A 25,928-nucleotide genomic window follows, 5' to 3' on the forward strand; every position below is an offset into this window, starting at 1 on the left:
GAATTTTGTAACATTTTTCCTGCTTCCACCTGCCAAGCCTTTTATGAAGTGTGGGGTTCAGGGGCAGGGATGAGAGGGAGTTAGAGGTCAGGGGTGATAAATGAAGAGTCAGGGGCAGGAGCCTGTTTTCAGAGTTCAAGTTGAAGTGCTGTGATGTTGAAGGCTAGCAATACCCGAGGGTCTGGTCTGCAGGCATGGAGGACAAAACCAGTGATGCTGCTGCTTAAGGACAGCGGTCAGCAGGTTCCAAGGACAAAGGGTTGTTGACCCACAGGTGAGTGAGTGAATTATATTTTATTAACTTATTTATGGTAATTTTGTGGTTATATGGCTTTTGGACTCATACAGAGAGGTGGTAGAGAGTCTTCTGAAATGGTGTGAGAACAACAATCTGAGTTACAATGTGGACAAGGCAAAAGAGGTGATTGTGGACTTCAGGAAGGCACAGATTGACCACTTTCCATTGCAGATCAATAGCTCTGCCCTGGAGAGAGTGAAGTTCCTTGACGCGCACATAATGGACAATCTAACCTTGACCCACAACCCACAACATCTCTTCACTAGTCAAGGAGGCACAGCAGCATCTACCCCTTCTGAGGAGACGCCCCACTGTATTTTAACAATTTTCTACAGGAGCACCATTGAGAATATCGTGTCTGGCTGCATCATTGTGTGGTACGGGAGCTGCAAGGCATTGGACTGCAAGATCCTGCAGAGGGCAGTAAAGACTGGCGAGAGTATCACCAGGGTCTCCCTCTCCCCAGTTTGGGACATTTTCCAGGAGCATTGTAATCAAAGGGTCTGAAGCATTGTTGAGAATCCCTACCACACATCCACAATCTCTTTGACCCGGTACATCAGGAAGGAGGTACTAGACATCAGGACTAAGATTTCCAGACTGGGTAACAGCTTCTTCCCTCAGACTGAGGGACTAATGAATACCCTGACACCACTGAGATCTCGTCACTGGAACAGTGAGATGTTTAATGTATCCTTGTGCTGCACATTACATGCATTTTGAATTATATTTTATTAACTTATTTGTGACAGTATTTTATTTAATGCGCTGTGTGTGATCTAAGTTTGTGGGCACACCACGGGCCGGAGGAATGTTGTTTTGTTTGGTTGTATACATGTACAGTCAGATGGCAGTAAACTTGAACACAGAGTCCATGGAGGGGAGCTGATGTCTGTGATGTGCTGAACTGTGTCCATAACTCTGCAGTTTCTTGTGGTCTCGGGCAGAGCCATTGTCGCACCAAGCCCTGATGCATCCAGACAGAGAGCTTTCGATGGTGCTTCTGTACATAGAAGCTATGGGTGCTGAAGTGTACAGTGTTTGGTTCACACATCAGCCTGGCACTTACAGGGTTACAGAGGCGGAGAAATGACTGACGGTGTGGCTCAGGAAGAAGCAGAGGGAATGCAGCCAGGATCAGACTCCTGGAGGTGGGCAGTAGTGGACAATGCTGGCTGTCCTGCTCTGTATAATCGTCTGTGTTTTTTCCACTGGGGGTGAGTATCTCACAGTGTGAGGCACAAACTTATTCCACTCCAGAGTAAATGTGGTCAGAGTTTAACCCTCTTATCCTGGACTATGTTAGCACTAAACCCACCCATCAGCTCACTCACTTGCTGAGAACCCCCTGTGTTGGGACCGACCAAATCCCTTTGGCGAGCTGGGCAGTCCAACATAACGTTTGAAATCCGTGCTGAGATTTGAAAATCTCTTGCCTTTCTAATGCAGCAGTGGAGGGAAACCTGAGATGCTGCAGGCGGGAAGGGGTCTCAACATTAGATGGATGGGGTGAGAAGATACTTCATCATTCCCAGTGGGAAGAAACTTCGGAAGTCTTTCTCCCAGAGGGCACAGGGATTCGAGAGCATTAGAGAGAGGAATGAATTGATTTCTGGATGTTGAAGTAATTGAGAGGTATGGGGCTAGAGCGAGAAAGTGGGGCAGAAATAAAAGATGGGCTGTGATATTATTGAACAGGAGGTCAGAATTGAGGGGATGGAAAGGTTATTCCCACTTCAGATTCTTGTTTCTCTCATGTCCTTTTGTTTGACGGCATTCTGGTAACAAACCATGGATAAGTGTACTAGGAGCCGGTTAATGATTCACTGGCAACCAGGCTGAGGAATCCACAATGGTTTATGACTGATAATCGAGGGGCTGGGGAACACACAGCAATGAAGTAAACCATTCAACCCAGTCAGTCATTGCTCTGTTAGTTACATCAAACACCATCACAGGATCTTCTTTCCTTTTCTCCCTGAAGCAAACAGCATGGAAACAAGCCCTTCAGCCCAATTTGCACGTGCCGATTGAGATATCTGTCTGAATTAGTCCCTTTTGCCTGCATTTGATCCATGTAACTCCAACCCTTTCCTGCCCCCGTGTACCTGTCCAAGTGCTTTTTTAAACACTGTAGTTTTACCTACTTTTACCACTTCCTCTGGCAGCTCATTCCACACACCCACTACCAGCAGTGTTCCGAATCAGAATCAGTAATCAGGTTTAATATCACTGACGTGTAATGTGAAACTTGTGTGTGTGTGTGTGAGAGAGAGAGAGAGAGAGAGAGATAGAGGGGAGGGAGGGAGGGAGAGAGGAGGGAGAAAGACAAAGAGAGTGAGTGTGTGTGTGTTCACACACACAAACACGGGGTGATTGATAAGTTCGTAGCCTAAGGTAGAAGGAGTCAATTTTAGAAAACCTAGCACATTTACTTTTCAACACAGTCCCCTCCTACATTTACACACTTAGTCCAGCGATCGTGGAGCATAGGGATCCCTTCCTTGTACAAGTGGTTCACAGCAGGGGTGATGGATAAGTTCGTGGCCTTGGGTAGAAGGAGATCAGTTATACAGCTCTTGATACATGCACGTGCAGTTCAACTCTTTGAGTGAAAATGCAGGAAGTTTGAAGTTAATAACTCATCTCCTTCTACCTTAGGCCACGAACTTATCAATCATCCCGAGCGTGCGCGCGTGTGTGTGTGTATGTAAGTAATACAAATTAAACAACCTAAGAATGTAATGCAAAAAGAACAAATGACAGTGTAAATCCAACTGGCTTGATTTGTTTAAGCAACACACATCAAAGTTGCTGGTGAACGCAGCATCTGCAGAATTCCTCGTGTTTGCGTGGCTTGATTTGTTTGTCATCTTTCACCATCTCTCCCCTCCGCCCCTCACTCCAGCCTATTAGCCCCTTTCTCCTTCTCCGCCTCCCCTTTTCATACCGGCTATCTGACCCCTCCCCTCTCCACTCTGAAACCTGATTGCAGGGATTCAACCCTGAAGGTTAACTTCAAGGATGAGTCTGTGGGAAGGACGGTAAATGTAATAATAGCATTCATTTTGAGAGCACTGGACTGGAATATAAAAGCAAAGATGTAATGCTGACGCTTTATAAAGCATTGGTCAGACTGCATTTCAACCATTGCGAGCAGTTTTAGACCCCATATTTAAGAAAGGATGTGCTAGAATTGGAGAGGATCCACAAGAGGTTCACGAGAATGATTCGAGAATGAAAGGGTTAATTTGATGGTTCTGGGTCTGTACTTGCTGGAGTTTAGAAGAATAAGGGGGGAAATTTCATTGAGACCTGCCGAATATCTAGATAGAGTGGATGTGGAGAGGATGTTTCCTATAGTGGATGAGACCGGAGGGCACAGCTTCAGAATATAAGGGTGTCCCCATAAAACAGAGTAGAGGAGGAACTTAAAAACGCAAACATGAGGAAATCTGTAGATGCTGCAATTTCAAGCAACACATATAAAAGTTGCTGGTGAACGCAGCAGGCCAGGCAGCATCTCTAGGAAGAGGTACAGTTTGACGTTGGCTGTACCTCTTCCTAGAGATGCTGCCCGGCCTGCTGCGTTCACCAGCAACTTTTATATGTGTTGCTTGAGGAGGAATTCCTTTCACCAGATGGTCATGAATCTGTGGAAGACATTGCTACAGATAGATGGCTGTGGAGGCTGTCAATGGACATACTCAAAGAGGGGCTTGACAGGTACTTGATTAGTAAAGTTTATCAGGAGAATGAGTTTGAGAGGGATAATAAACCGGCCATGATGGAATGGTGGAGCAGACTCGATGGGCCGAATAGCCTGATTCTGCTCCTACAGTATGCCTTATAGTCTTATGTTTAGTTCATTGGGCCAGCCGCAGTGACAACCGGCTCTGCAGCTGTGAACTCACTTTTGTGAACAAGAGAAAATCTTCAGATGCTGGAAATCCGAGCAACACACAAAATGCTGAAGGAACTCAATGGACCAGGCAGCATCTGTGGAAAAAAGTACAGTTCATGTTTTGGGCTGAGACCATACTCCAGTCCGGCCAAAGGGTTTCGGCCTGTAACGTCAACTGTACTTTTTTCCACAGATGCTGCCTGGTCTGCTGAGTTCCTCCAGCATTTTGTGTGTGTTGCTCACTTTCGCGAACTTTAGTTATTTGCTTTTTATTGTTTGCACGATTTTTTTTGCCAATTGGGTGTTTGACAGTTTTCATCTTCAATTGGTTCTACTGTGTTTCTTTATTTTGTGGCTGCCTGCAAGGAGACAAATCTCAAGATTCTATATAATATAGAGACTTTGATAAATACGCTTCAAACTTTGATTCCCCCGACCAATGTTGAGTTCCTGCTGCAGATTGCGCGTTGGTCCAGATTTTAGCACCTACAGTCTCTTGTGTTCTCCTACACATTTTGCTGCTGTTATAAGAGGAAGCTAGTTTTGAGTAGTGGGTTCCATTCTTGCCTCTGAGTCTGAATGTAGTCGGTTTAAGTGACCAAACAGAGACTCCAGGACGACTATCTGATGCAGCAATGGATGGGATTGATCCCAGGACACTGTGCAGAGGATGGAGTGCATCACTTGAAGTTCAACTCAATGGTTTGAAGGTTGGTGCCAATCCTCTCCTGCTCTGCCGAAGGACTATGAGCTCACTTTCAAAGTCACTACAACTCATGTTCTCAATATTATTTATTCCTTATTTATCTTTATACTTTATACTTTATTGTCGCCAAACAATTGATACTAGAACGTACAATCATCACAGCGATATTTGATTTTGCACTTCCTGCTCCCTGGATTACAAATATTAAATATTAAAAATATTTAAAATAGTAAAAATTAGTAAATATTAAAATTTGAAATTATAAATAGAAAATAGAAAAATGGAAAGTAAGGTAGTGCAAAAAAACTGAGAGGCAGGTCCGGATATTTGGAGGGTACGGCCCAGATCCGGGTCAGGATCCATTCAACAGTCTTATCACAGTTGGAAAGAAGCTGTTCCCAAATCTGGCCATACAAGTCTACAAGCTCCTGAGCCTTCTCCCAGAGGGAAGAAGGACAAAAAGTGTGTTGGCTGGGTGGGTCGTGTCCTTGATTATCCTGGCAGCACTGCTCAGACAGCGTGCGGTGTAAAGTGAGTCCAAGGCCAGAAGATTGGTTTGTGTGATGTGCTGCGCCGTGTTCACGATCTTCTGCAGCTTCTTTCGGTCTTGGACAGGACAACTTCCATACCAGGTTGTGATGCACCCTAAAAGAATGCTTTCTACGGTGCATCTATAAAAATTAATGAGGGTTTTAGGGGACAGGCCAAATTTCTTTAGTTTTCTCAGGAAGTGAAGGCGCTGGTGGGCCTTCTTGGCAGTGAACTCTGCTTGGTTGGACCAAGTCAGGCCATTTGTGATATTGACCCCGAGGAGCTTAAAGCTTTTGACCTGTTCCACTTGTGCACCACCGATGTAAATTGGGTCGTGCGGTCCGCTACTCCTTCTGAAGTCAACAACCAATTCCTTTGTCTTACTGACGTTGAGGGATAGGTTATCTATTATTATTCTTACTTTGTTTGTCTTTTTGTATTTACACAAAAAGAAAGGTGGTGACGAACCGGCGTATAGGAGGGAGATTGAAAATCTGTTCGAGTGGTGCCATCGCAACAACTTCTTACTCAATGTCAGCGAGACTAAGGAGCCTGTTATTGACTTGAGGAGGAGGAAACCAAAGGTCCATCAGAGGATCAGGGTTGGAGAGGGTCAGCAACTTTAAATTCCTCAGTGTTTTTATCCTGGATGACCTGTCTTACACCCAGCACGTAAGTGCAATCATGAAGAAAGCACAGCAGTGCCTCTACTTCCTTAGGAGTTTGCAAAGATTCAGCATCACATCTAAAACTTTGACAAACTTCTATAGATATGTGGTGGACAGTATATTGACTGGCTGCATCACAGCCTGGTGAGCAAACACCAATGCCCTGGAACAGAAAATCCTACAAAAAGTAGTGAATATGGCCCAGTCCATTGCGGGTAAAGCTCTCCCCACCATTCAGCGTGCCTATATGAAACACTGTTGCAGGAAAGCAGTACCCGTCATCAGGCTCACCACTGTCCAGGAGATGCCCTCTTCCCGCTGCTGCCATCAGGAAGAAGGTACAGGGCATCAAGATTCTCACCACCAGGTTTAGGAATCGCTATTACCCCTCAGCTATCAGGCTCTGGAGCCAAAGGGGATAACCTTACTCAACTTCATTTCATCGTTGAAATGTTTGCACAGCTTATGGACTCACTTTCAAGGGCTTTTCATCTCATGTTCTTGATATTTGTTGTTTACTTATTATTTCTTTCTTTTTCGTATTTGAATAATTTATATCTTTTGCACACTGATTAAACACTCAAGTTTGTGTGTTCTTTTATTGTTTCAATTATAATTATTATTATTTTATTATGGATTTATTGCGTATGCCAGCAAGAAAATGAATCTCAGGGTTCTACAGTACATGGTGACATACATGTACTTTGCTAATACATTTACTTTGAACTTTGAAAAGTTGTCTTTTACACATTGGTTGTTTGTCTGTAGTTTTTCATTGATTCTCTTTTGTTTCTTTGTATTTATTGTGAATGCTTGCAAGAATATTCTTCCCACATTCCACAGTTATGCTGGTTAGTAGGTTAATTGGTCATTATAAATTGTCCTGTGATTACGCTGGTTAGTAGGTTAATTGGTCATTATAAATTGTCCTGTGATTATTGGTTAAATAGATGGGTTTCTGGGCTGTGTGGCTCACTGAATCGGAAAGGGCTATTCCACGCTATCTCTCTAGACAAAATTAAATAAACTGAATCTCAGGTTAATAAAGGTGACATATATATGTAATTTGATAATATTTAATTTACTTTGAACTTTGCAGGCCTCCATCGTAATGGCAGGAGCCTGGAGAGACCGGATATGGTGACATGGAGTGTGGAGAGCCCGGACACGGTGATAGGGAGGGTAGGAAAGCCAGTGGTTCTGTTCTGCACGTTCACTCACCCTCACCATGCGTACAGAGGGAACATCAGCGTCAGCTGGAGGGAAGAGAAGACGGGCAAGTGGTTTCTCAATTACACCAATTACCCTTCGGGCAATGGGTTTGCCAGTTGGATCCAAGAGAGTGCAGGGGAGCGCTACCAACTAGTGGGGAGTCCGCGGCGGAACGACGTGTCCATAATCATCAGGAGTTTGAGACCTTGTGATGACCACACGCAGTATACTTGCCTTGTGGAGCTGCAGGTGCACAGGAATCAGACAGCCCATAACTTCTCCCAAACACTTCTCATGGTAACAGGTGAGGAACTGTTCCAATTGGCTTGTGGATTATTCAATACAAAGCATCACTTAACAGACATATTACTGCTTCCACTGATTCGTTGAAAGTATACAATTAATTTCACACCCCCATTGTCCTCCCCTCGATTGGAACTCATCCAAGTCCAAACCCAATCACAGGAACATCTTTCTTTGAGCTGCCACTTGCATTTTTATTCTCTCCTTATTTGGTCCTTTGTCCAGTTCTGCTTGAGGCACTCAGTAATGTCCAGTTTCTTTAAGGATACTCCTTATGGTTATTAAGTCCAATCCTCTATGAAGTCTCCCATCCCACTTTAACATTTTTCTTTGGAATGCTGCCAAAAATTCATAAGTAAGAAGATTAACTTAATTTGCCAAAATATCCAGTGAAATAGAAAGGGTTATCGGAATGCAGAAGAATGAGGGGTGATCTCAATGAAACCTATCGAACGTTGAAAGGCCTCGATCGAGTGGATTTAAGATAGGATGTTTCCTATAGTGGGGGAGTCTAGGTCCAGAGGACACAGCCTCAGGATAGAGGGACATCCCTTTAGAACGGAGGTGAGGAGGACTTTTTTCAGCCAGAGAGTGGTGAATCTGTGGAATTTGTTGCCACAGTTGGCTGTGGGGGCCAAGTCAAGACAGGGGTTAATAGATTCTTGATCAGTCAGGGCACGAAGGGTTACAGGGAGAAAGTAGGAGACTGGGGCTGAGAGGGAAATGAATGAGCAGTGGTGAAATTGTGGAGCAGACTTGATGGGCCAATTGGCCTAATTTTGTTAACAACCAACACAGCCCAAAGTTGTGCTGGGGGAGCCTATAAGTATCGCCATGCCTCCACCACCAACAGTACAGTGCCCACAACTTACTAACCCTCACCTGAACATCTTTGGAATGTGGGTGGAAACCAGGGCACCCAGAGGAAGCCCTTGTGGTCAAGGGGAGAACGTTCAATTCCTTACAGAGAGTGGCAGGAATTGAACGGCAGTCGCTAATCGCTGGCACTGTAAAGCATTAAGCTAACCACTATGCCACTGTGCCACCAACTGTTTTGAAAGTGTTAAGTTGTAGTTACCCTCATCAATCCCCCGCCCTACAAATGACACAACTCAAGATGTCCTACCTCTGAACACTGGCTATCTTATCATCAAATCCTGCCCTAGAGAGTTACCCCCACTCTCCACACTGAAAGACACGAGCAGAGTCTTGCCCCATTGGAAGTGGCTTCCTTCAGATGAGATGATAAACTATGGTCCAGTTAGCTCACTAAAGTGATCAGAAAAGACCCCATAGTACCATCTGCAAAAGCAGCAGAGGGTTTCTTCCTGATGACTCGGCCAATATCTTAAGCAACATCAATAAAACAGTTGACATTGTCCTTACTTTACTGTGCAGGTGGTGAAACAGTCTCTCACAGGGCGATGCATCAGTATCATGTATTGTATCAAATGCAGCCTCCTCTATATCCAGGAGACCCAACATAGATTGGGGTCCACTTCACCGAACTCCTTTCTTCCCTGCTGCTGTCACACCAGGACCCTGCCGCAGCCAGCCAACTTAATTCCAATTCCCATTTCTACACCAATATGTCTGTTCATCGCCTCCACTATTGCCAGGATCAACCACCTCATATCCTGCCTTGGTAGTCTCCAACCTGAAGCATGAACATCATTTTCTTTAGCTTCTGGTAACCACTCCCCTCTGCCCCATTTTGATCAGTAATTACTAACCTCATCACTCTTCCTGCCTGCTCGCACATTCCACTCTCCAGTTCTCCTCCTCACTTCCTTCCCTTTGTTTCATGGTCCACTGTCCTCTCCTAACAGATTCCATCCTTTTCAACCCTTTATGATCTCTACCTCTCACCTGCAGCTTCTTGCATCATTGCCAGTGATATCCATCCCTAACCTGCCAATCGCACCTCATTCACCTGTCACCCACCAGCTCTTGTTCCATCCCTCCCCCTCCTCTTTATTTCTTTATACTGTCTATCTCTCCTCTTTATTTCCAGTCCTGATGAAGGGTCTCAACCCAAAACATCATCTGCCTATTTCCCTCCTGACTCACATAGTTCCTCCAGCTTTTCACGTGTTACTGCTTTATTGTTAGATGTGGAAACTTTCTGAACGTCTGCTGTGCTTCTTGGTCACCTTAGAGCATAAAATCGAGGGTCAGGAGTCAACCTAATGGAGCCTGCAACCTGCTCCACCATTCAATGATATAAAGCAACACACATCAAAGTTGCTGGTGAATGCAGCAGGCCAGGCAGCATCTCTAGGAAGAGGTACAGTCGACGTTTCGGGCCGAGACCCTTCGTCAGGACTAACTGAATGAAGAGCTAGTAAGAGATTTGAAAGTTGGAGGGGGAGGGGGAGGGGGAGATCCGAAATGATAGGAGAAGACAGGAGGGGGAGGGATGGAACAGTTGAGGCCAGTTCATTGGCTATATTTAAGAGGGAGTTAGATATGGCCCTTGTGGCTAATGGAATCAAGGGGGTATGGAGAGAAGGCAGGTACAGGGTTCTGAGTTGGATGATCAGCCATGATCATACTGAATGGCAGTGCAGGCTCAAAGGGCCGAATGGCCTACTCCTGCACCTATTTTCTATGTTTCTATGTTTTATGTTTAAGAGCTGGACAGTTGATTGGCAAAATGGATATGAGAGCATCATGAGGCCTAGGGAGAAAGAAAAGGGGTAGGGGGTAAGCCCAGAGGATGGGCAAGGAGTATAGTCAGAGGGACAGAGGGAGAAAAAGGAGAGAGAGAAAAAGAAAGTGTGTATATAAATAAATAAATAACGGATGGGGTACGAGGGGGAGGCGCGGCATTAGTGGAAGTTTCAGAAATCAATGTTCATGCAATCAGGTTGGAGGCTACCCAGACGGAATATAAGGTGTTGTTCCTCCAACCTGAGTGTGGCTTCATCTTTACAGTAGAGAGGCCGTGGATAGACATATCAGAATGGGAATGGGACGTGGAATTAAAATGTGTGGCCACTGGGAGGTCCTGCTTTCTCTGGCGGACAGAGTGTAGGTGTTCAGCGAAATAATATAATGTGTCACCTTTGTGGTAGATTGGTTGTGGATAGTGTAGGAGTTTGTTGTAGATTATAATAGGACATTGACAGGCTAGAGAGCTGGGCTGCAAAGTGGCAGATGCTGTTCAATCAGAAAAGTGTGAAGTGATTCACTTTAGAAGCTTGGACTTGAAGGCAGAGCACAGGGTTAATGTCAAGATTCTTAGCAGTGTGGAAGAACAGATGGATCTTGGGTTTCTCGTCCATAGACCCCTCAAAGTTGCTATGCAAGTTGATAGGTTGATTGAGAAGGTGTACGTTGTGTTGGCTTTCATTAGTCAGGGTATTGAATTCTACAGCTGTGAGGTAGTGTTGCTGCTCTATAAAACTCTGGTTAGACTTTGGAGTATTGTGTTCAGTTTGGTTGCTTCATTATAGGAAGGGTGTGGAACATTTACAGAGGGTATAGAGGAGATTTACCAGGACACTGCCTAGATTAGAGAGTATGTTTTTTGAGGTCAGGTTGAGTGATCGAGGGCTTTTCTCTTTGAAGCAAAGGAGGATGAAAAGTGACTTGATAGGGGTGGATAAGTTGATAAAAGGCATAAATAGGGAGTAGATAACCACAGTCTTTTCCCCAGGCCATAAATGTATAAACAAGAGGGCATAATGTTAAAGAGATTTTGGAGGAAAGTACAGTATATGGGGGATGTCAGATGTAAGGTATTTTTACACAGACAGTGGTGAGTGCATGGACTGTGCTGCAAGGGGTAGTGGTAGAGAGATAAATTAGGGACATTTAGAGATTCTTAGATAGGCACATGGATGATAGAAAAATGGAGGGTTATGTGGCAGGGAAGAATTAGATTGGTCTTGGAGTAGGTTAAAAGGTTAGCACAACAAAGTGGGCTGAAGGGCCTGTACTGTACTGTTCTATGTTCTTCATCATTTCCTGATCTTCATATCGATTGACTCCTCCAGACTCCAAAAGTCTATTCAAAATATAGTGACCTTGATTTCACAGCTCCCTGAGTAAAGAGACTATTCCTGTCTTTGGTTGTAAACAATCCTCCCATCTGTTGGGGGACCCCACACTCTGATTCAAGACCCTTCAGACATGGAGAACATCCTCTTACCATCTACCTTGGTAGGCAATTAGAAGATCTCAATGAGCTCAGTTCCCACTTTTCCCAGACCCAACGGATTTGCCCTGCTAGGTGTGATATGATCTCACTTTCTCTTTCAGTTAATAGTTTCAGACGTTGGCACGTGGCCAAGTGGTTAAGGCGTTCGCCTAGTGATCTGAAGGTCGCTAGTTCGAGCCTTGGCTGAGGCAGCGTGTTATGTCCTTGAGCAAGGCACTCAACCACACACTGCTCTGCGACGACACCGATGCCAAGCTGTATGGGTTCTAATGCTCTTCCCTTGGACAACATCAGTGTTGTGGAGAGGGGAGACTTGCAGCATGGGCAACTGCTGGTCTTCCATACAACCTTGCCCAGGCCTGCACCCTGGAAACCCTCCAAGGCACAAATCCATGGTCTCACGAGACTAACGGATTCCTATAAAAAAAGTAGTTTCAGACAAACACTGATGGGAACTTTTGGCTTATGGTGAAGGAAGTGTCTGCCACTGGCCTCGAGCAGAGCCAACCACAAAGATCTAATAATATCTCTGGTTCAAAGTAAATTTATTATCAAAGTACATATACGTCGCTGTATACAACCCTGAGATACATTTTCTTGCAGGCATACTCGGTAAATCCATAATAGAATAACAACTATAATAGAATCAGTGAAAGACCGGACCGATTTGGGTGGAGGGGGGGAGACCTGAGAGGTGTACAATATGATGAGATGCAGGGATGAGGAAAACTCTTCCATGGGCGGTCGCAGGCTCAGCTGCAGAAGGAGGAGGGTAGTGCATGGGGCTGGCAACCCCACCCCAGAGCTACAGAAATACCAACGAAAGCTCCAACGAGCTCATCTCTGGGAGTCGGAGGATCTTCACCTCGAGGACGTCTGACGGCATGTGGCGAAGGCAGAAACCACAGGGCTGATCCATCCACTTCAACTCCCATTCAGATATGTCCATACATGGCCTCCTCTACTGCCATGATGAGGCTAAACTCAGGTTGGAGGAGCAACACCTCATATACCGTCTAGGTAGTCTCCAGCCCCTTGGTATGAACATAGAATTCTCCAACTTCCCGTAATTCCCTCCCCCTCCCTTCCCCCATCCATATGTCACTCTGCCCCCTCCCCCAGCTGCCTACCACCTCCCTCATGGTTCTGCCTCCTTCTACTACCCATTGTGTTTTCCCCTATTCTTTCTTCACCTTTCCTGTCTATCCCCTCCCTGCCTCCCCTCCCCCACCCCTTTATCTTTCCCCTTACTAGTTTTTTACCTGGAACCTACCAGCCTCCTCCTTCCCACCCTCCCCCCACCTTCTTTATAGGGCCTCTGCCCCTTCCCTCTACAGTCCTGACGAAGGGTTCCGGCCCGAAACGTCGACTGATCGTTTCCACGGATGCTGCCTGACCTACTGAGTTCCTCCAGTGTGTTGTGAGAGTTGCTCAGAATAGAAAGATGTCCGCTTAGGTGGTATTTCTTTAGCCAGAGGGTTGTGAATTTGTGGAATTTATTGCCACAGGTGCCTGTGGAAGCCAAGTTATTACATAATTCTTTGCAACACTTCTCTATCCAAGGTGGTTTCAAAGCAACATCGGTGATCGGGAAGAGGGGAGATTCTGCCAGACTGCCCTGTTCCTTCAGTCCCCTTGATAAGAAAGTTGCATCCATCACTATCCTCTGGATGAAGGGGAATCCTTGGAAAGGGTCCACTGTCTTCAATCAGACTCACTCCAGCTCCGTCAGCCCTCCCTACACCATCACTGTAAACGAAGGAGGTCACTATGAGCTGGTGGGAAACCCAAAGCAGGGAGACGCCTCCATCGGGGTGATGAACCTCAGAATGAATGACACCGGTGATTATTTCTGTTGTGTTTGGGTCAGGAATTCCACATGGGAAACGGTGATTCAGGACGAGACAGGACTCCAGGTTATAGGTAAGGAAACACCTTTGTCAGTGAGAACAGCAGCCGTAATTCTTGAGCCTTAGCATCGTTTGTCCTGGAGTGGATTTGATAGTGCTTCTCTTTATTCATAAGGAGATCGTGGCTAGCACCAGCATTTCTTACCCATCTGCACTCCCTTCTGCTCGGCAGAGTGGTGGCAGACTCCCTGTCTGACCTGCTGCTCTCCCTGTGGTGACGGTGCTCCCCCAGCACGTCTGAGCAGAAGCTCCCAGAATTTAGATCGAATTGGCAGCATTTTGTTTCCAGGTCAGGGAGGTGTGTAACTTCAAAGTTACACAGTTTCAAATTCCACATCAACTTTAAATTAATTTCACTCAACTTCAACTTTCAAAGTAAATTTCCCATTAAAAACCATGTATGTTACCATGTACTAACTTGAGATTTGTTTGCTTACAGACATTTACAGGGAAAACGAAATGCAATAGACTTTTACAAAAAATACTATATGTAAGTTAGTATTACAGCACCAGTGACCAGTCTGTAAGGAGTTTCTGCTTTCTTCCTGTGACCACGTCATTTTCCTCCGGATTAATAGGTTAATTGGTTACATGGGCGTAAATGGGTGACACTGGGTCTTTGAACCAGAACAGCCTGTTACCCTGCTCTATCTCTAAATAAAACATCATGGAAGGGCCCCAGAGGACTCCAGGAGGAAATGGTGGTGGTGGGTCACGGTAGCCTAGCAGTTAGCATCACACTATTACAGTGAACTGGGTTCAATTTCTGCTGCTGTCTGTAAGGGGTTTGTATGTTCTCCCTGTGACCGTGTGGGTTTCCTCCGGGTGCTCCAGTTTCCTCCCACGTCCCAAAGGTGTACCGGTTAGTAGGTTAATTGTCACATGGTGTAATCGGATGCCGCGGGCTCCCAGAAAGACTGGCAAATGTTCAATGTACAAAAGAAAACAAACTGTACTACCTCGAGATTCATTTTCTTGTAAGCTTGTGTAGCCCCCCGGCCAGCCTCAGGGTCCCTCAGCTCGCTGTCGTCTAGGGAAACAGCCCTCGGCCCCGCCAAACTGGGTAATTAGTTTGTGTGGATGCTGTGTGATGTACCCCACCCCGCCCAAATAACAGAGAATACACCAGATATGATTAAATGATTTACAGTTTATAGATATTACTGGAACTATATAATTAATAGAGAATAAAATACGCTTGTAAGAATGCAATAAAATTTATGAAATACCAGACATAAAGGAAGACCGACAAATAATCAATGCATAAGGGAATTCAGACTATGTAAATTAAAACAATACTGTGAACGCGAGTTGCAAAGAGTGCTTGAAAGAGAGTCTGCAGGTCGTAGAATCAGTTCAGTGTTATGGTGTGGGGCCTGAGGCTCCTGTACCTCTTTCCTGACGGTAGTAGCAAGAAGAGGGACTGGCCTGGGAAACTTGACAGTATTTCTCTGTGCCTGTCATTCAAAGGTGGTAGAAGTTCGTCATGGGACTGACGGGTGCTGGCAAAGAAACTGTGCAAGGTGTTAACTGCAGCCTCAGTGCAGACTACTGGAATTTTACAACACAGAGCAAAGCTATTTGGCCTGTTTGTCTCTGTTGCCATTTAGAAAGCATTGCCCACTCCCTGCTTCATCTGCAGAGCGCCACAATCATTCCCCATTGAGCACATATCTAATGGCATAAAGATTAGATTAGATTATGAGGACATGCAGTTTTCTTTTATTGTTATTTAGTATGCATCCATTAAGAAATGATACAATGTTTCTCCAGAATGATATCACAGAAACACATGACAAACCGACTGAAAAACTGACCAAAAACCACATAATTATAACATATAGTTACAACAGTGCAAAGCAGTACCGTAATTTGATAAAGAACAAACCATGGGCACGGTAAAAAGTCTCAAAGTCTCTTGAAAGTACCATCATCTCACGCAGACGGTGAACCTCCAGCGCCGCCAACTTGCCGATGCAGCATCCTGGAAGCATCCGACCACAGTCCGACTCCAAGTCCGTCTGAAAACTCCGAGCCTCCGACCAGCTCTCCGGCACCGAGCATCGAGCACCATCTCTGCCGAGCGCTTCGACCCCAGCCTCAGCAACAGGCAATACGCAAAGCTGAGGATTTGGGGCCTTCCCCTCCGGATATTCTCGATCGCACAGTAGCAGCGGCAGCGAAGTGGGCATTTCAGAAGTTTCTCCAGATGTTCCTCCGTGATTCTCATGGCTGTCTCCATCAAATCAGGATTGTGCACAGCCCCCTAGTTAACACATACGACATAATTCGGAACGGCTGCGTGGCGCCGCCATTTGATAAAGGTCAAATTTACTGTCGCTTTATCTCATGACAATATCAGTGATTCTGACCTGATTCAAAGTTCGAGATACATTTACTTCAAAGTATGTATACATTATACAACCTTGAGATTCGTCTCCTAACAGGCAGCCACTAAACAAAGAAACCCAAAAGAACCCATCAGAAACAGACTGTCAAACACTGCAGAGAGAAAAGTAAATCATGAAAACAATAAACAAAAGCAAATAGCATTCTGAACTGAACTGAGATACAGCGGAGAAACAAACTGCATGGTAGCGCACCAGTTAACGCAATCACATGACCGTGCCAAAGGTCACCAGGGTTCAATCCCTTACCGCTATGTGTAAGGAGTTTGCTCATTCTCCCATCGCCACATGGGTTTCCTTCCCCTTCCCACAGCAGTGGAGCAGTGCGCGAACAGGAAACTTATCTGTCAGCTCCACACGGCTGCTTCCTATACCGGTCATTCCCTCAGGCTGACTGACACAGTGGTGTAAGTGAGAGGATAGTGTATCAAGGATCACCTTTGTTTGCCATATGCATTTACATATACTCAGAATTTGTTGTGGTGTGCTGGTCAGGGTGCAGCATGTAACAAAAAAACAACATATGGAATAAAAGGTGCATAAATATATAAATACCCACGGGTGCTAACTACGAAGGTTGATCAGATTAACTGCCTGGGGGAAGAAACTTTTAAGATGGTGTGCAGTTTTTGTTTTAATTGCCCTATGGTGCTTTCCAGAAGAGAGCTTTTGGAGAAGGCAGTTTGCAGGATGGGTAGTGTCCAATAATGTAGCCTGCCTGCTCCTTTGTTCTGGACACGTACAAGTCCTACAGTGATGTATATGGGGTGTCAAGGAGGGGTAGCACCTCTGGTGGAGGAACATGTCGCGTCCTTTTCAGGGCGGTTAGTCCACCTTTGGTCCCCACCTGGCACTCAGCTCTCACCTGTGGCTCCCCGTAGCTGTTTGCATGCGACAGCGGCCACACCCGGGCAACGGCTTCGACAAGCGGGCTAAACCAGGTGAGGGTAGCCGACGGGTCTCAAACCCTCGGTGAGATAGGGAGTTGTCTATCCCAGCATGTGAAGACAGACTCCGGCGGATTGAGCGGACGAGACCAATGGAAGGCCCAACGGTCAAGAAGGCGGTCTCTGCAAGCGTCGTGGAACGTGTAGAGCAGGACAAGACACAGGAGACGTCCTGGTCATCCACTGCGCCTAGTCCCATCTCCAGCCGTCTAGACTCTGTCTTGCCACTGGACATAGATGGGAATTGGGAAGAGAGAGTGAGGCTGACGCTGCGCAACTCTCCCTCACTTAAATCCAAATCATGCGCTAGTCTCGACACCATCATAATGGTGTCGAGGTCCTCTTTGACGTCAATGATGGACGAACAACAGTGATGGTTGACTGCAGTCAATGGCCTTTACTGCTGACCTGACAGTTCGCTTTAGTTTCTGTATATCGTGAGACATATATGTGATATAAACAGTATGAGGATTCCCCCTTCTGGGAAAGGTATGACCCGGACAAAAAGGACGGGTTGGAACTGAACCCAAGGCGGTCCAATATCCTTGCAGGCAGGTTTGCTGGAGCTGTTGGGGAGAATTCAAATGAACTTGGCAGGGGGCTTGGGAACTGGTGTGATAGGGCTGAATCCCACTGAATCGTGGCTGAATGAAGATTATAGCTCGGAGCTTAATATCCAAAGATACACATTCCATCGAAAGAACAGACAGGAAAGCAGAGGGGGTGGGCTCTCTCTGTAGGTAAAAACTGAAAACAAATCTTTATAAAGAAGAGATGTAGCATCAGGAGATGTAGAATCCTCGTGGGTAGAGTTAAGAAACTGGAAGGGTAAAAAGATCTTAATGTTCGTTATAAACATATCCAATGTTGGCATTCATTTTGAGAGGACTCGAATATAAAAGCAAGGATGTAATGTTGAGGCTTTCTATAGCTTTGGACAGACCACACTTGGAGTATTGTAAGCAGCATTGGGCCTCTTATCTGAGACAAGATGTGCTGGCATTGGAATGGGTCCAGAGGAGGTTCACGAGAATGGTTCTGGGAATGAAAGGGTTAACGCATAAGGATCGTTCGATGCCTCTGGGCCTGGACTCCCTGGAGTTTAGAATAACGGTGGGGGATCTCATTGGAACCTATCAAATATTGAAAGGACAAGATAGAGTGGACGCGGAGGGGATGTGTCCTACAGTGGGGGAAGGCACAGCCTCAGAATAGAGGGACGATCCATTTAGAACAGAGATGAGGAGGAATCTCTTCAGACAAAGGGTGGTAAATCTGTAGAATTCATTGCCATGGATATTTGTGGAGAACATGTCATTGAATATGTTTAAAACTGAAGTTTTTATATAGGTTTTTGATTAATCAGGGCATCAAAGGTTTTGGGGAGAAGATAGAAAAACAAGGTTGAGAAGGATAATACATCAGCCATGATGGAGCATAATCAATGGCCTAAATCTGTTCCTATGTCTTATGTTCTAAACCCTTCCTCAATCACACACACACACACACACACACACACACACACACATTAATTTAATCAATTTTTGTTTCTCCTCGAGTCCCGGCCACCATCCTGGAGCTGTCTCTTGTGACTGATGATGACAGAGAGACTCTGGTGTGCAGGGCTGAAGGAGAACCCCCTGCAAGCATCACGTGGATCGGCCCTGAGAACAGCGCACTGCCCGCCAACGGTAGTGAGATGAGATTCACGCGAGATCCAGAGCGACATCAGGTTGTTGGGGAGCTTTCCCACCCCAGGACGGGAGGAAGCTACCACTGCGTGGCTGAGAATGGACACGGAAGAGACACGCGTGAGATTGACCTGTCCGCCACAGATAACAGTTACTCGAATTTCATCATCGGAATGCTGTGCCTGATTCCACTGATTAAGTTTCTTCTCCTTCTGATAACAGGCATCATTCTCTTCATTAAGATAAAAGGTACCTCAGGCCTCATCTATTTGTTTTAAAGCGAGTGAGAAGTGAGGCAGTTAGCCATCACAGAACATAGAATATTACAGCACGGAACCAGTCCTTCAGCCCACAATGCTGTGCCGATCCTCTCACCTACTCTAATATCAATCTAAACTTTCCCTCCCACATAGTCTCCATTTTCCTATCATCCATATGCCTAAGTCCCCTAAATGCCCCCAATGTGTCTTCCTCTACCACCACCCCTGGCAGGGCATTCCATGCACGTGTAGAAAAACTTAACTCTATCATCCTGAATCACCTTAAAATCATGCCCCCTCTTATGGGCTGTAGAGAGCATTCTAACTGGTTGCATCACTGCCTGGTATGCAGGAGAGGCTGCCGCACAGGATCTGAAAATGCTGAAGAAAGTTGTAAATTCAGCCGGCTCCATCATGGGCGCTGGCCTCCCCAGCAGTGAGGACATCTTCAAAAGGCGATGCCTCAAAAAGGCGGCATCCATCGTTAAGGGTCCCCATCACCCAGGACATGCCCTCTGTCTGATTTATTATCCCTCACAACCCCATTCTCCTGCCTTGGGCCTGGGACCTTTGATACCCTTCCTAATGAAGAACCTATCAAACTCTGCCTTAAGTATACCCAATGACTTGGCCTCCACAGCCGCCTGTGGCAATGAATTCCACAGATTCACCATGCTCTGGCAAAAAAAAAATCCTCCTTATCTTCCTTCTAAATGGATCTCCCTCAGTGCTGAGGTGGTGCCCTCTGGTCCTAGACTTACCCACTATAGGAAACATCCTCTCCACCTCCACTCTGTCTTGGCCGTTCAGTATTCGATAGGCTTCAATGAGATCCTCATTCTCCTAAACTCCAGTAAGTACAGGCCCAGAACCATCAAACAACCCTCATACTTTAACCTTTTCATTCCTGGGATCATTCTCGTAAACCTCCTCTCCAATGCCAGCACATTTTTTCTTAGATAAGGGACACTAAAATGCTCACAATACTCCATGTGAGGTCTGACCAATGCATTATAAAGCCTCAGCGTTACATCCCTGCTTTTACATTCTAGTCCTCTTAAAATGAATGCTAACATTAAGATTGCCTTCCGTACCACCATCTCATACTCCAAGTTAACCTTTAGGGAATCTTACATGAGGACTCCCAAGTTTCTTTGCACCTCTGATTTTTGAATTTACTCCCCATTAAGAAAATAGTCCATCCCTTTATTCTGTCTACCAAAGTGCATGACCATGCACTTCCCTATGTTATATTTCACCTGCCACTTTCCCCATTCTCCCAATCAGTCTAAGTCCTTCTGCAGATTCCCTGCTTCCTCAACACTATCTGTCCCTCCATCTATCTTTGTATCATCTGCAAACTTAGCCATGAGGCCATCAATTCCTTCATTCAAATCATTGACATGTGATGTGAAAAGAAGTGAACCTAACACCAACCTCTGAGCACGTTACTAGTCACTGGCAGCCAACTAGAAAAAATCCCCGTTATTCCCACTCTTTGCCTCCTGCCAATCATCCAATGCTCTATCCATGCTAGTATCTTTCCTCCAATACCATTGACTCTTAACCTGTTAAGCAACCTCGTGTGCAGCATGTTTTGGATGTAACTATCCTGCACCACCCAAATTTCCCTTTGGAAACTCCAGACATTGCTATTCTGCTGATATCCCTGCTCCTGCCCCCTTCCAACCACTTTGTCCAGCTCCTCTCTCTTGCCTCTGTATTCCCTTTATTCCACTGTAATACTGATATATCCAATTTTAGCTTCTTCTTCTCAAACTGCAGGGTGAATTCTATCATATCATGGTCACTGTCTCCTAAGGGTTCCTTTACCTTAAGCTCTCTTACCAAATCCAGGTCATTACAGAACACCCAGTCCACAGTTGCCATTCCCCTAATGGGTTCAAACACAAAGCTATCTCGTAGAAATTCCCTCTCTTGGAAATCCAACACCAACCTGATTTTCCCAGTCTTCTTGTATACTGAAATCCTCCACGATTATCGCAATTTTACCCATTTTACATGGCAATTGATTGCAGTCAAATATTGTCCGTTGCCTGTAAGTTTGTTTGCTGTCCCTGTGTTTGTTTCCTCTAGGTGCTCCAGTTTTCTCCCATATTCCAAAAACGTACAGGTTAGGGTAAATAAGTTGTGGTCATGCTGTTTTGGTGCTGGCAGCATGGCGACGCTTGCTGGCTGCCTCCAGGATCTGTTCGGACTGTGTTCACATTGATGCAAAATAACGTATTTTAAGTGCAGTGAAATATGTCTTTTTGGGTCAGTGACCAACACTGTCTGAACATGTTCTAGAGACAGTTACCAAATGTGCCCTGCTGCCGGCACCAACATATGTATGTTTGATATTTCGAAGAACAAGTGACAAATAAAGCTAATCTTTAGTCTTCGAGGTAAGATCTTTACCTTATTTTACTGATTAACTCTTGGTCTTCCAATTTTTGTTCCCTTGCCAGAGAACTGAAAGGTTCGTGCATTTACAACAATCCCCATTCACAATGAGTTTGAACACCTGGGGAGAGCGGTTTCTTGTATGTTGACGGAATGATTCTACTTATTGACACACTATAATTCAAAAGACATGGCAATTCTGGACCATGGAAAACACAGCATCCACTGGAACACAAGCACTTCTATTTTGACCTATTCTTAGGGGTTTTACTAAAATGAACATCTTTGGAGAATGTTGTGAAAAGTTTGAAGGTTTGAATCTGGATGAAGGGTCTCGGCCTGACTCTTTGTACCTCTCTGCTGATGCTGCCTGACTTGCTGAGTTCCTCCAGCATTTTGTGTGTGTAACTGTGAATGGTATAATCTTTTCTACGTGAACCCTAATTGTGTTTACCAAAACTTTAAAAAGTGTCCTGACATGAGGATGCTATGTAAAAGAACATCTCCCTTTTGTACAGATTGTCCTTAGGTTATAAATAATTGACTTATGAACAAGCTCCTCAGCATTAGTAAGTTCAAGTATACGTACGGGGGCTCTCTGAGTCACAGCAAGGTGTTCAGAAGCCTCACAGCCCAGAAGAAGCTGTGACCCAGCCGAACACTCTTTGTTTTTATTCTGTGGTACCTTCTGCCTGATGCGGATGTTGTATCTCCCCTTTCCAGTCCACCACCACGCAGAGAATAATAGTTGAAACACAAGAGGTTCTGCAGATAATGGAAATCTTGAGAAACACGCACACAATACTGGAGGAACTCAGCAGGTCAGGAATAAACAGTCGATGACTTGGGCCGAGACCCTTCATTAGGGCTCATCAGAAGGACTTCATTGGGAATAATAGCTTTCCGCTTTGAAAACAGAAGTGGATAACCACAAATTGATCCACTTCAACCTTTACCTGCCATGCATTTTCCAGTGTGACTCAGTCATCAAAATGACTGCAGTTCTCGTGTTGATGTGTGCAAATGACCTTTTTGTCACCACAGACAAATGAATGAGTACCACCAGCGGTATGGACAAGGTGAACGCACACACTCTCTTTTGAAACCAGACGGCATGGGTTTAAGGTGAGAGGAGAGAGATTAAATAGAAATCTGGGAGACAACATTTTCACCCACTGAAAATGAATCTCAAGGTTCATATGGTAACATATGTGCACTTTGATAGTCAATTTACTTCAAATTTTGTACAGATTCAAAATGCTCTACTGTTGACATGATCTTCCCATCAAAGACCCACTTTGACTTTGCCCTGCCTATCTCGTCCATCTGGTTCCCCCTCTCCTTCTCTTTCTCCCATGGTCCACTCTCCTCTCCTTTCAGGTTCCTTCCTCCACCTATTGATCCGAGATTCTTACTTTATCCTGATCCACCGCCTTCCCATCCGCCACCTTCCTCATCTGTCTGCCTTCCCCGTCCACCGACATTCCCCATCCATCTGCTACATTCCCCACCCACTGACTTTCCCATCCACTGATGTCCCAGTCTGCCTGCCTTCCCCATCTGCCCACATTCCCCATCTACTGCCTTCCCCATCCACCGACATTCCCCATCCATCGACATTCCCCATCCATCTGCTTTCCCCATCTGCTGCATTCCCCACCCACTGCCTTCCCCATCCACTGACTTCCCCATCCACTGACTTCCTTATCCGCCTACCTTCCCCATCCACCTCTGTCCCCATCACATGGTCTCACCTATCATCTGCCAGCTTGTATTCTTTCCCACCCCGCCTCTCACCTTCTTGTTTTGACCTCTTCTTTCTTCTTTTCCAGTCCTGATGAAAGGTCTCAGCCTGGAAAGTCAACTGTTTATTCCTCTCCATAGATGCTGCCTGACCTGCTGAATTCCTTCAGCATTTTGTTTGTGTTACTCTGGAATTCCATCAACTGCAGCATATCTTGTGTTTATATTTATCAATCCTTGTCTATTTATGTGTAGCTTTTTCCATTGTACTAATTTTTCCCCATAAATTTCTGCAAGAAAATGAATTTCAAGTTAATGTATGGAGACATATATCTACTTTGATAATAAATTTAGTTTGAACTTTGAACTTTATATAGCTTCAAATTGTTCTAGTAGATTCTTTAAGCATTACCTCCCTTTCAGAGACCCACTCTGGCTTTGTCCAATCATGTAGTGTTCACACTCTTGTCCAATCATGTGCAGTAATTACACTTTTGTCCAATCACGTGCAGTATTTACACCTTTGTCCAATCACGTGCAGTATTTACACCTTTGTCCAATCTTGAGTAGATTTTACACAAAATGCTGGAGGAACTCAGCAGGCTAGGCAGCATCTATGGAAAAAAGTACAGTCGATGTTTCAGGGATGCTGCCTGGCCTGCTGAGATCCTCCAGCATTTTGTGTGTGTTGCTTGGATTTCCACCATCTGCAGATTTTCTCTTGTTTGTAGTTTTTACACCTTTATCCAATCATGTGCAGCTTTTACATCTTTGTCCAATCATGTGTAGCTTTTACATCTTTGTCCAATCAGGTGTAGTTTTACACCTTTGTCCAATCATGTAGCTTTTACACTTATGTCCAATTGAGTGTAGTTTATACACCTTGTCAAATCACGTAGCTTTTACACTTTTGTTCAATCATGTGTAGTTTATTGAGAGAATAACAGGACATAAAAGAAAGTAACAATAGAATTGGTTAATAATTACGCAATGTTTCCAAGAGCAGGCACCGGAAACACATTTACCAGAAGTCCCAAAGAGGAATTGAGAATTTTACTTCTTAACCTGAGTTTTAGTAGGAAAGTGGAAGTGGTTTCCAAGTGAGTGGGATGAATTGTAGTAATGTGTTAAAGGGGAAGTGAGGGAAATAAGAGCAAATTAAATTTGTCAGCTGCTGAAATGGCATGTATACTCAGCCTTAGTGTTACAAGCAATCTTGTCCATAGCTAATATTATTATTTATTGATTGGATTTCCACACCCATTGGTCCCAATTAGTGATGTTCCACTGCCACATTCCTTTATTTACTCATTATTCAGGACATTGGCACCTCTTCCAAGGTTGGGAATTAATGTTCTTTGCTAATTGTTACCCACCAGGCAAACTGCCTTTTCCAAGAGCTTCCTTCTGGAAAATTTTATAGGGCAATTAAAACAAAAACTTCACACCATTTTACAAATTTCATCTCCCAGGCAGTTGACCTGAGCTGCCACCCTCTCTATCATTTCTACCACTGCACTGGAAGCACTTTAAACCACTTTTTGTACAGCTGTTTAAATACATGTTGGAATTTATGTATTTACGCACATATTATTGCAATATCTGTACTTTAACTCTGTTTATTTTTATATAGTTATTTATTCCTTGTAATCACTGAATGTTGTTTCTGTTGCATGTCACACCCTGACAACACACCACAGCAAATTCCTGACACTACATATAAATCTATATGCTGAAAAAAGTTGTTCCTTGAACAGTGGCTGCTGGCCAGTTAGATGGCACTTAAGAGACAACCACACTGGTGGGTCTAAAATTGAAGAGAGCTCACACCAGATTCAACATGACTTCAAAAACTTTGACAAACTTCTACAGATATGTAGTGGAGAGTGTATTGACTGGCTGCATCACGGCCTGGTATGGAAACACCAGTGCCCTTGAATGGAAAGTCCTACAAAAGATGGTGGATTCAGCCCAGTACATCACGGGTAAAGACCTCCCAACTATTGAACGCATCTACATGAAAAGCAGCATCCATCATCAGAGATCCTCACCGCCCAGACCATGCTCTCGTCCTGCTGCTGCCATCAGGTAGAAGGTACAAGAGCCTAGGGACTCGCATCACCAGGTTCAAGAACAGTTACTAGCCCACAACGATTGAGCTCTTGAACAAAAGGGGATAACTACACTCACTTGCCCACTCATAGAGATGTTCCCACAACCAATAATCTCACTTTAAGGTCTCTTTATCTTGTTATTTTAGATTATTAGATTAGATTAGATTATGAGGACACGCAGCCCTCTTTTATTGTCATTTAGTAACGCATGCATTAAGAAGTGATACAATATTCCTCTGGTGTGATATCACAAAAACACAGGACGGACCAAGACTGAAAAACTAACAAAACCACATAATTATAACATATAGTTACAACAGTGCAACAATACCATAACTTGATGAAGAACAGTCCATGGCACAGTAAAAAAGTTCAAAGTTTCTTGAAAGTCCCACACCTCATGCAGATGGGAGAAGGAAGAAAACTCTCCCTGCCATGCCCAACCACAGTCCGACTCTGAGTCGTCCGAAAACTTTGAGCTCTGATCAGCTCTCCGACACCGAGTACCGAGCACCATCTCTATCCAAACGTTTTGACCTCAGCCTCGGTCGCCAGCAGCAGGCAAAGCCGGGGATTTTGGGGCCTGCCCTCCGGAGATTCTCGATCACACAGTAACAGCAGCGAACCGGGCATTCCAGAAATTTCTCCTTTTTTCATGTCCT

General features: G+C 44.9%; 1 protein-coding gene across 1 annotated transcript in view; it reads left to right on the forward strand.

The window, feature by feature from the left end:
- The first annotated feature begins 1,410 nt into the window (after window positions 1–1,410).
- LOC140197527 (uncharacterized) overlaps window positions 1,411–25,928 on the forward strand; it is a 90,380-nt gene continuing 65,862 nt past the window's right edge. The window contains exons 1-3 of the mRNA XM_072257571.1: window positions 1,411–1,515; window positions 7,207–7,623; window positions 13,351–13,710. Coding sequence (XP_072113672.1) covers window positions 1,467–1,515; window positions 7,207–7,623; window positions 13,351–13,710 — 826 coding nt within the window. The 5' untranslated portion in view covers window positions 1,411–1,466. The remainder of the gene's footprint in view (window positions 1,516–7,206; window positions 7,624–13,350; window positions 13,711–25,928) is intronic.

The sequence above is a fragment of the Mobula birostris genome, chromosome 5, assembly GCF_030028105.1.
Source record: "Mobula birostris isolate sMobBir1 chromosome 5, sMobBir1.hap1, whole genome shotgun sequence".
In the NCBI taxonomy this organism is placed as follows: Eukaryota; Metazoa; Chordata; class Chondrichthyes; order Myliobatiformes; family Myliobatidae; genus Mobula; species Mobula birostris.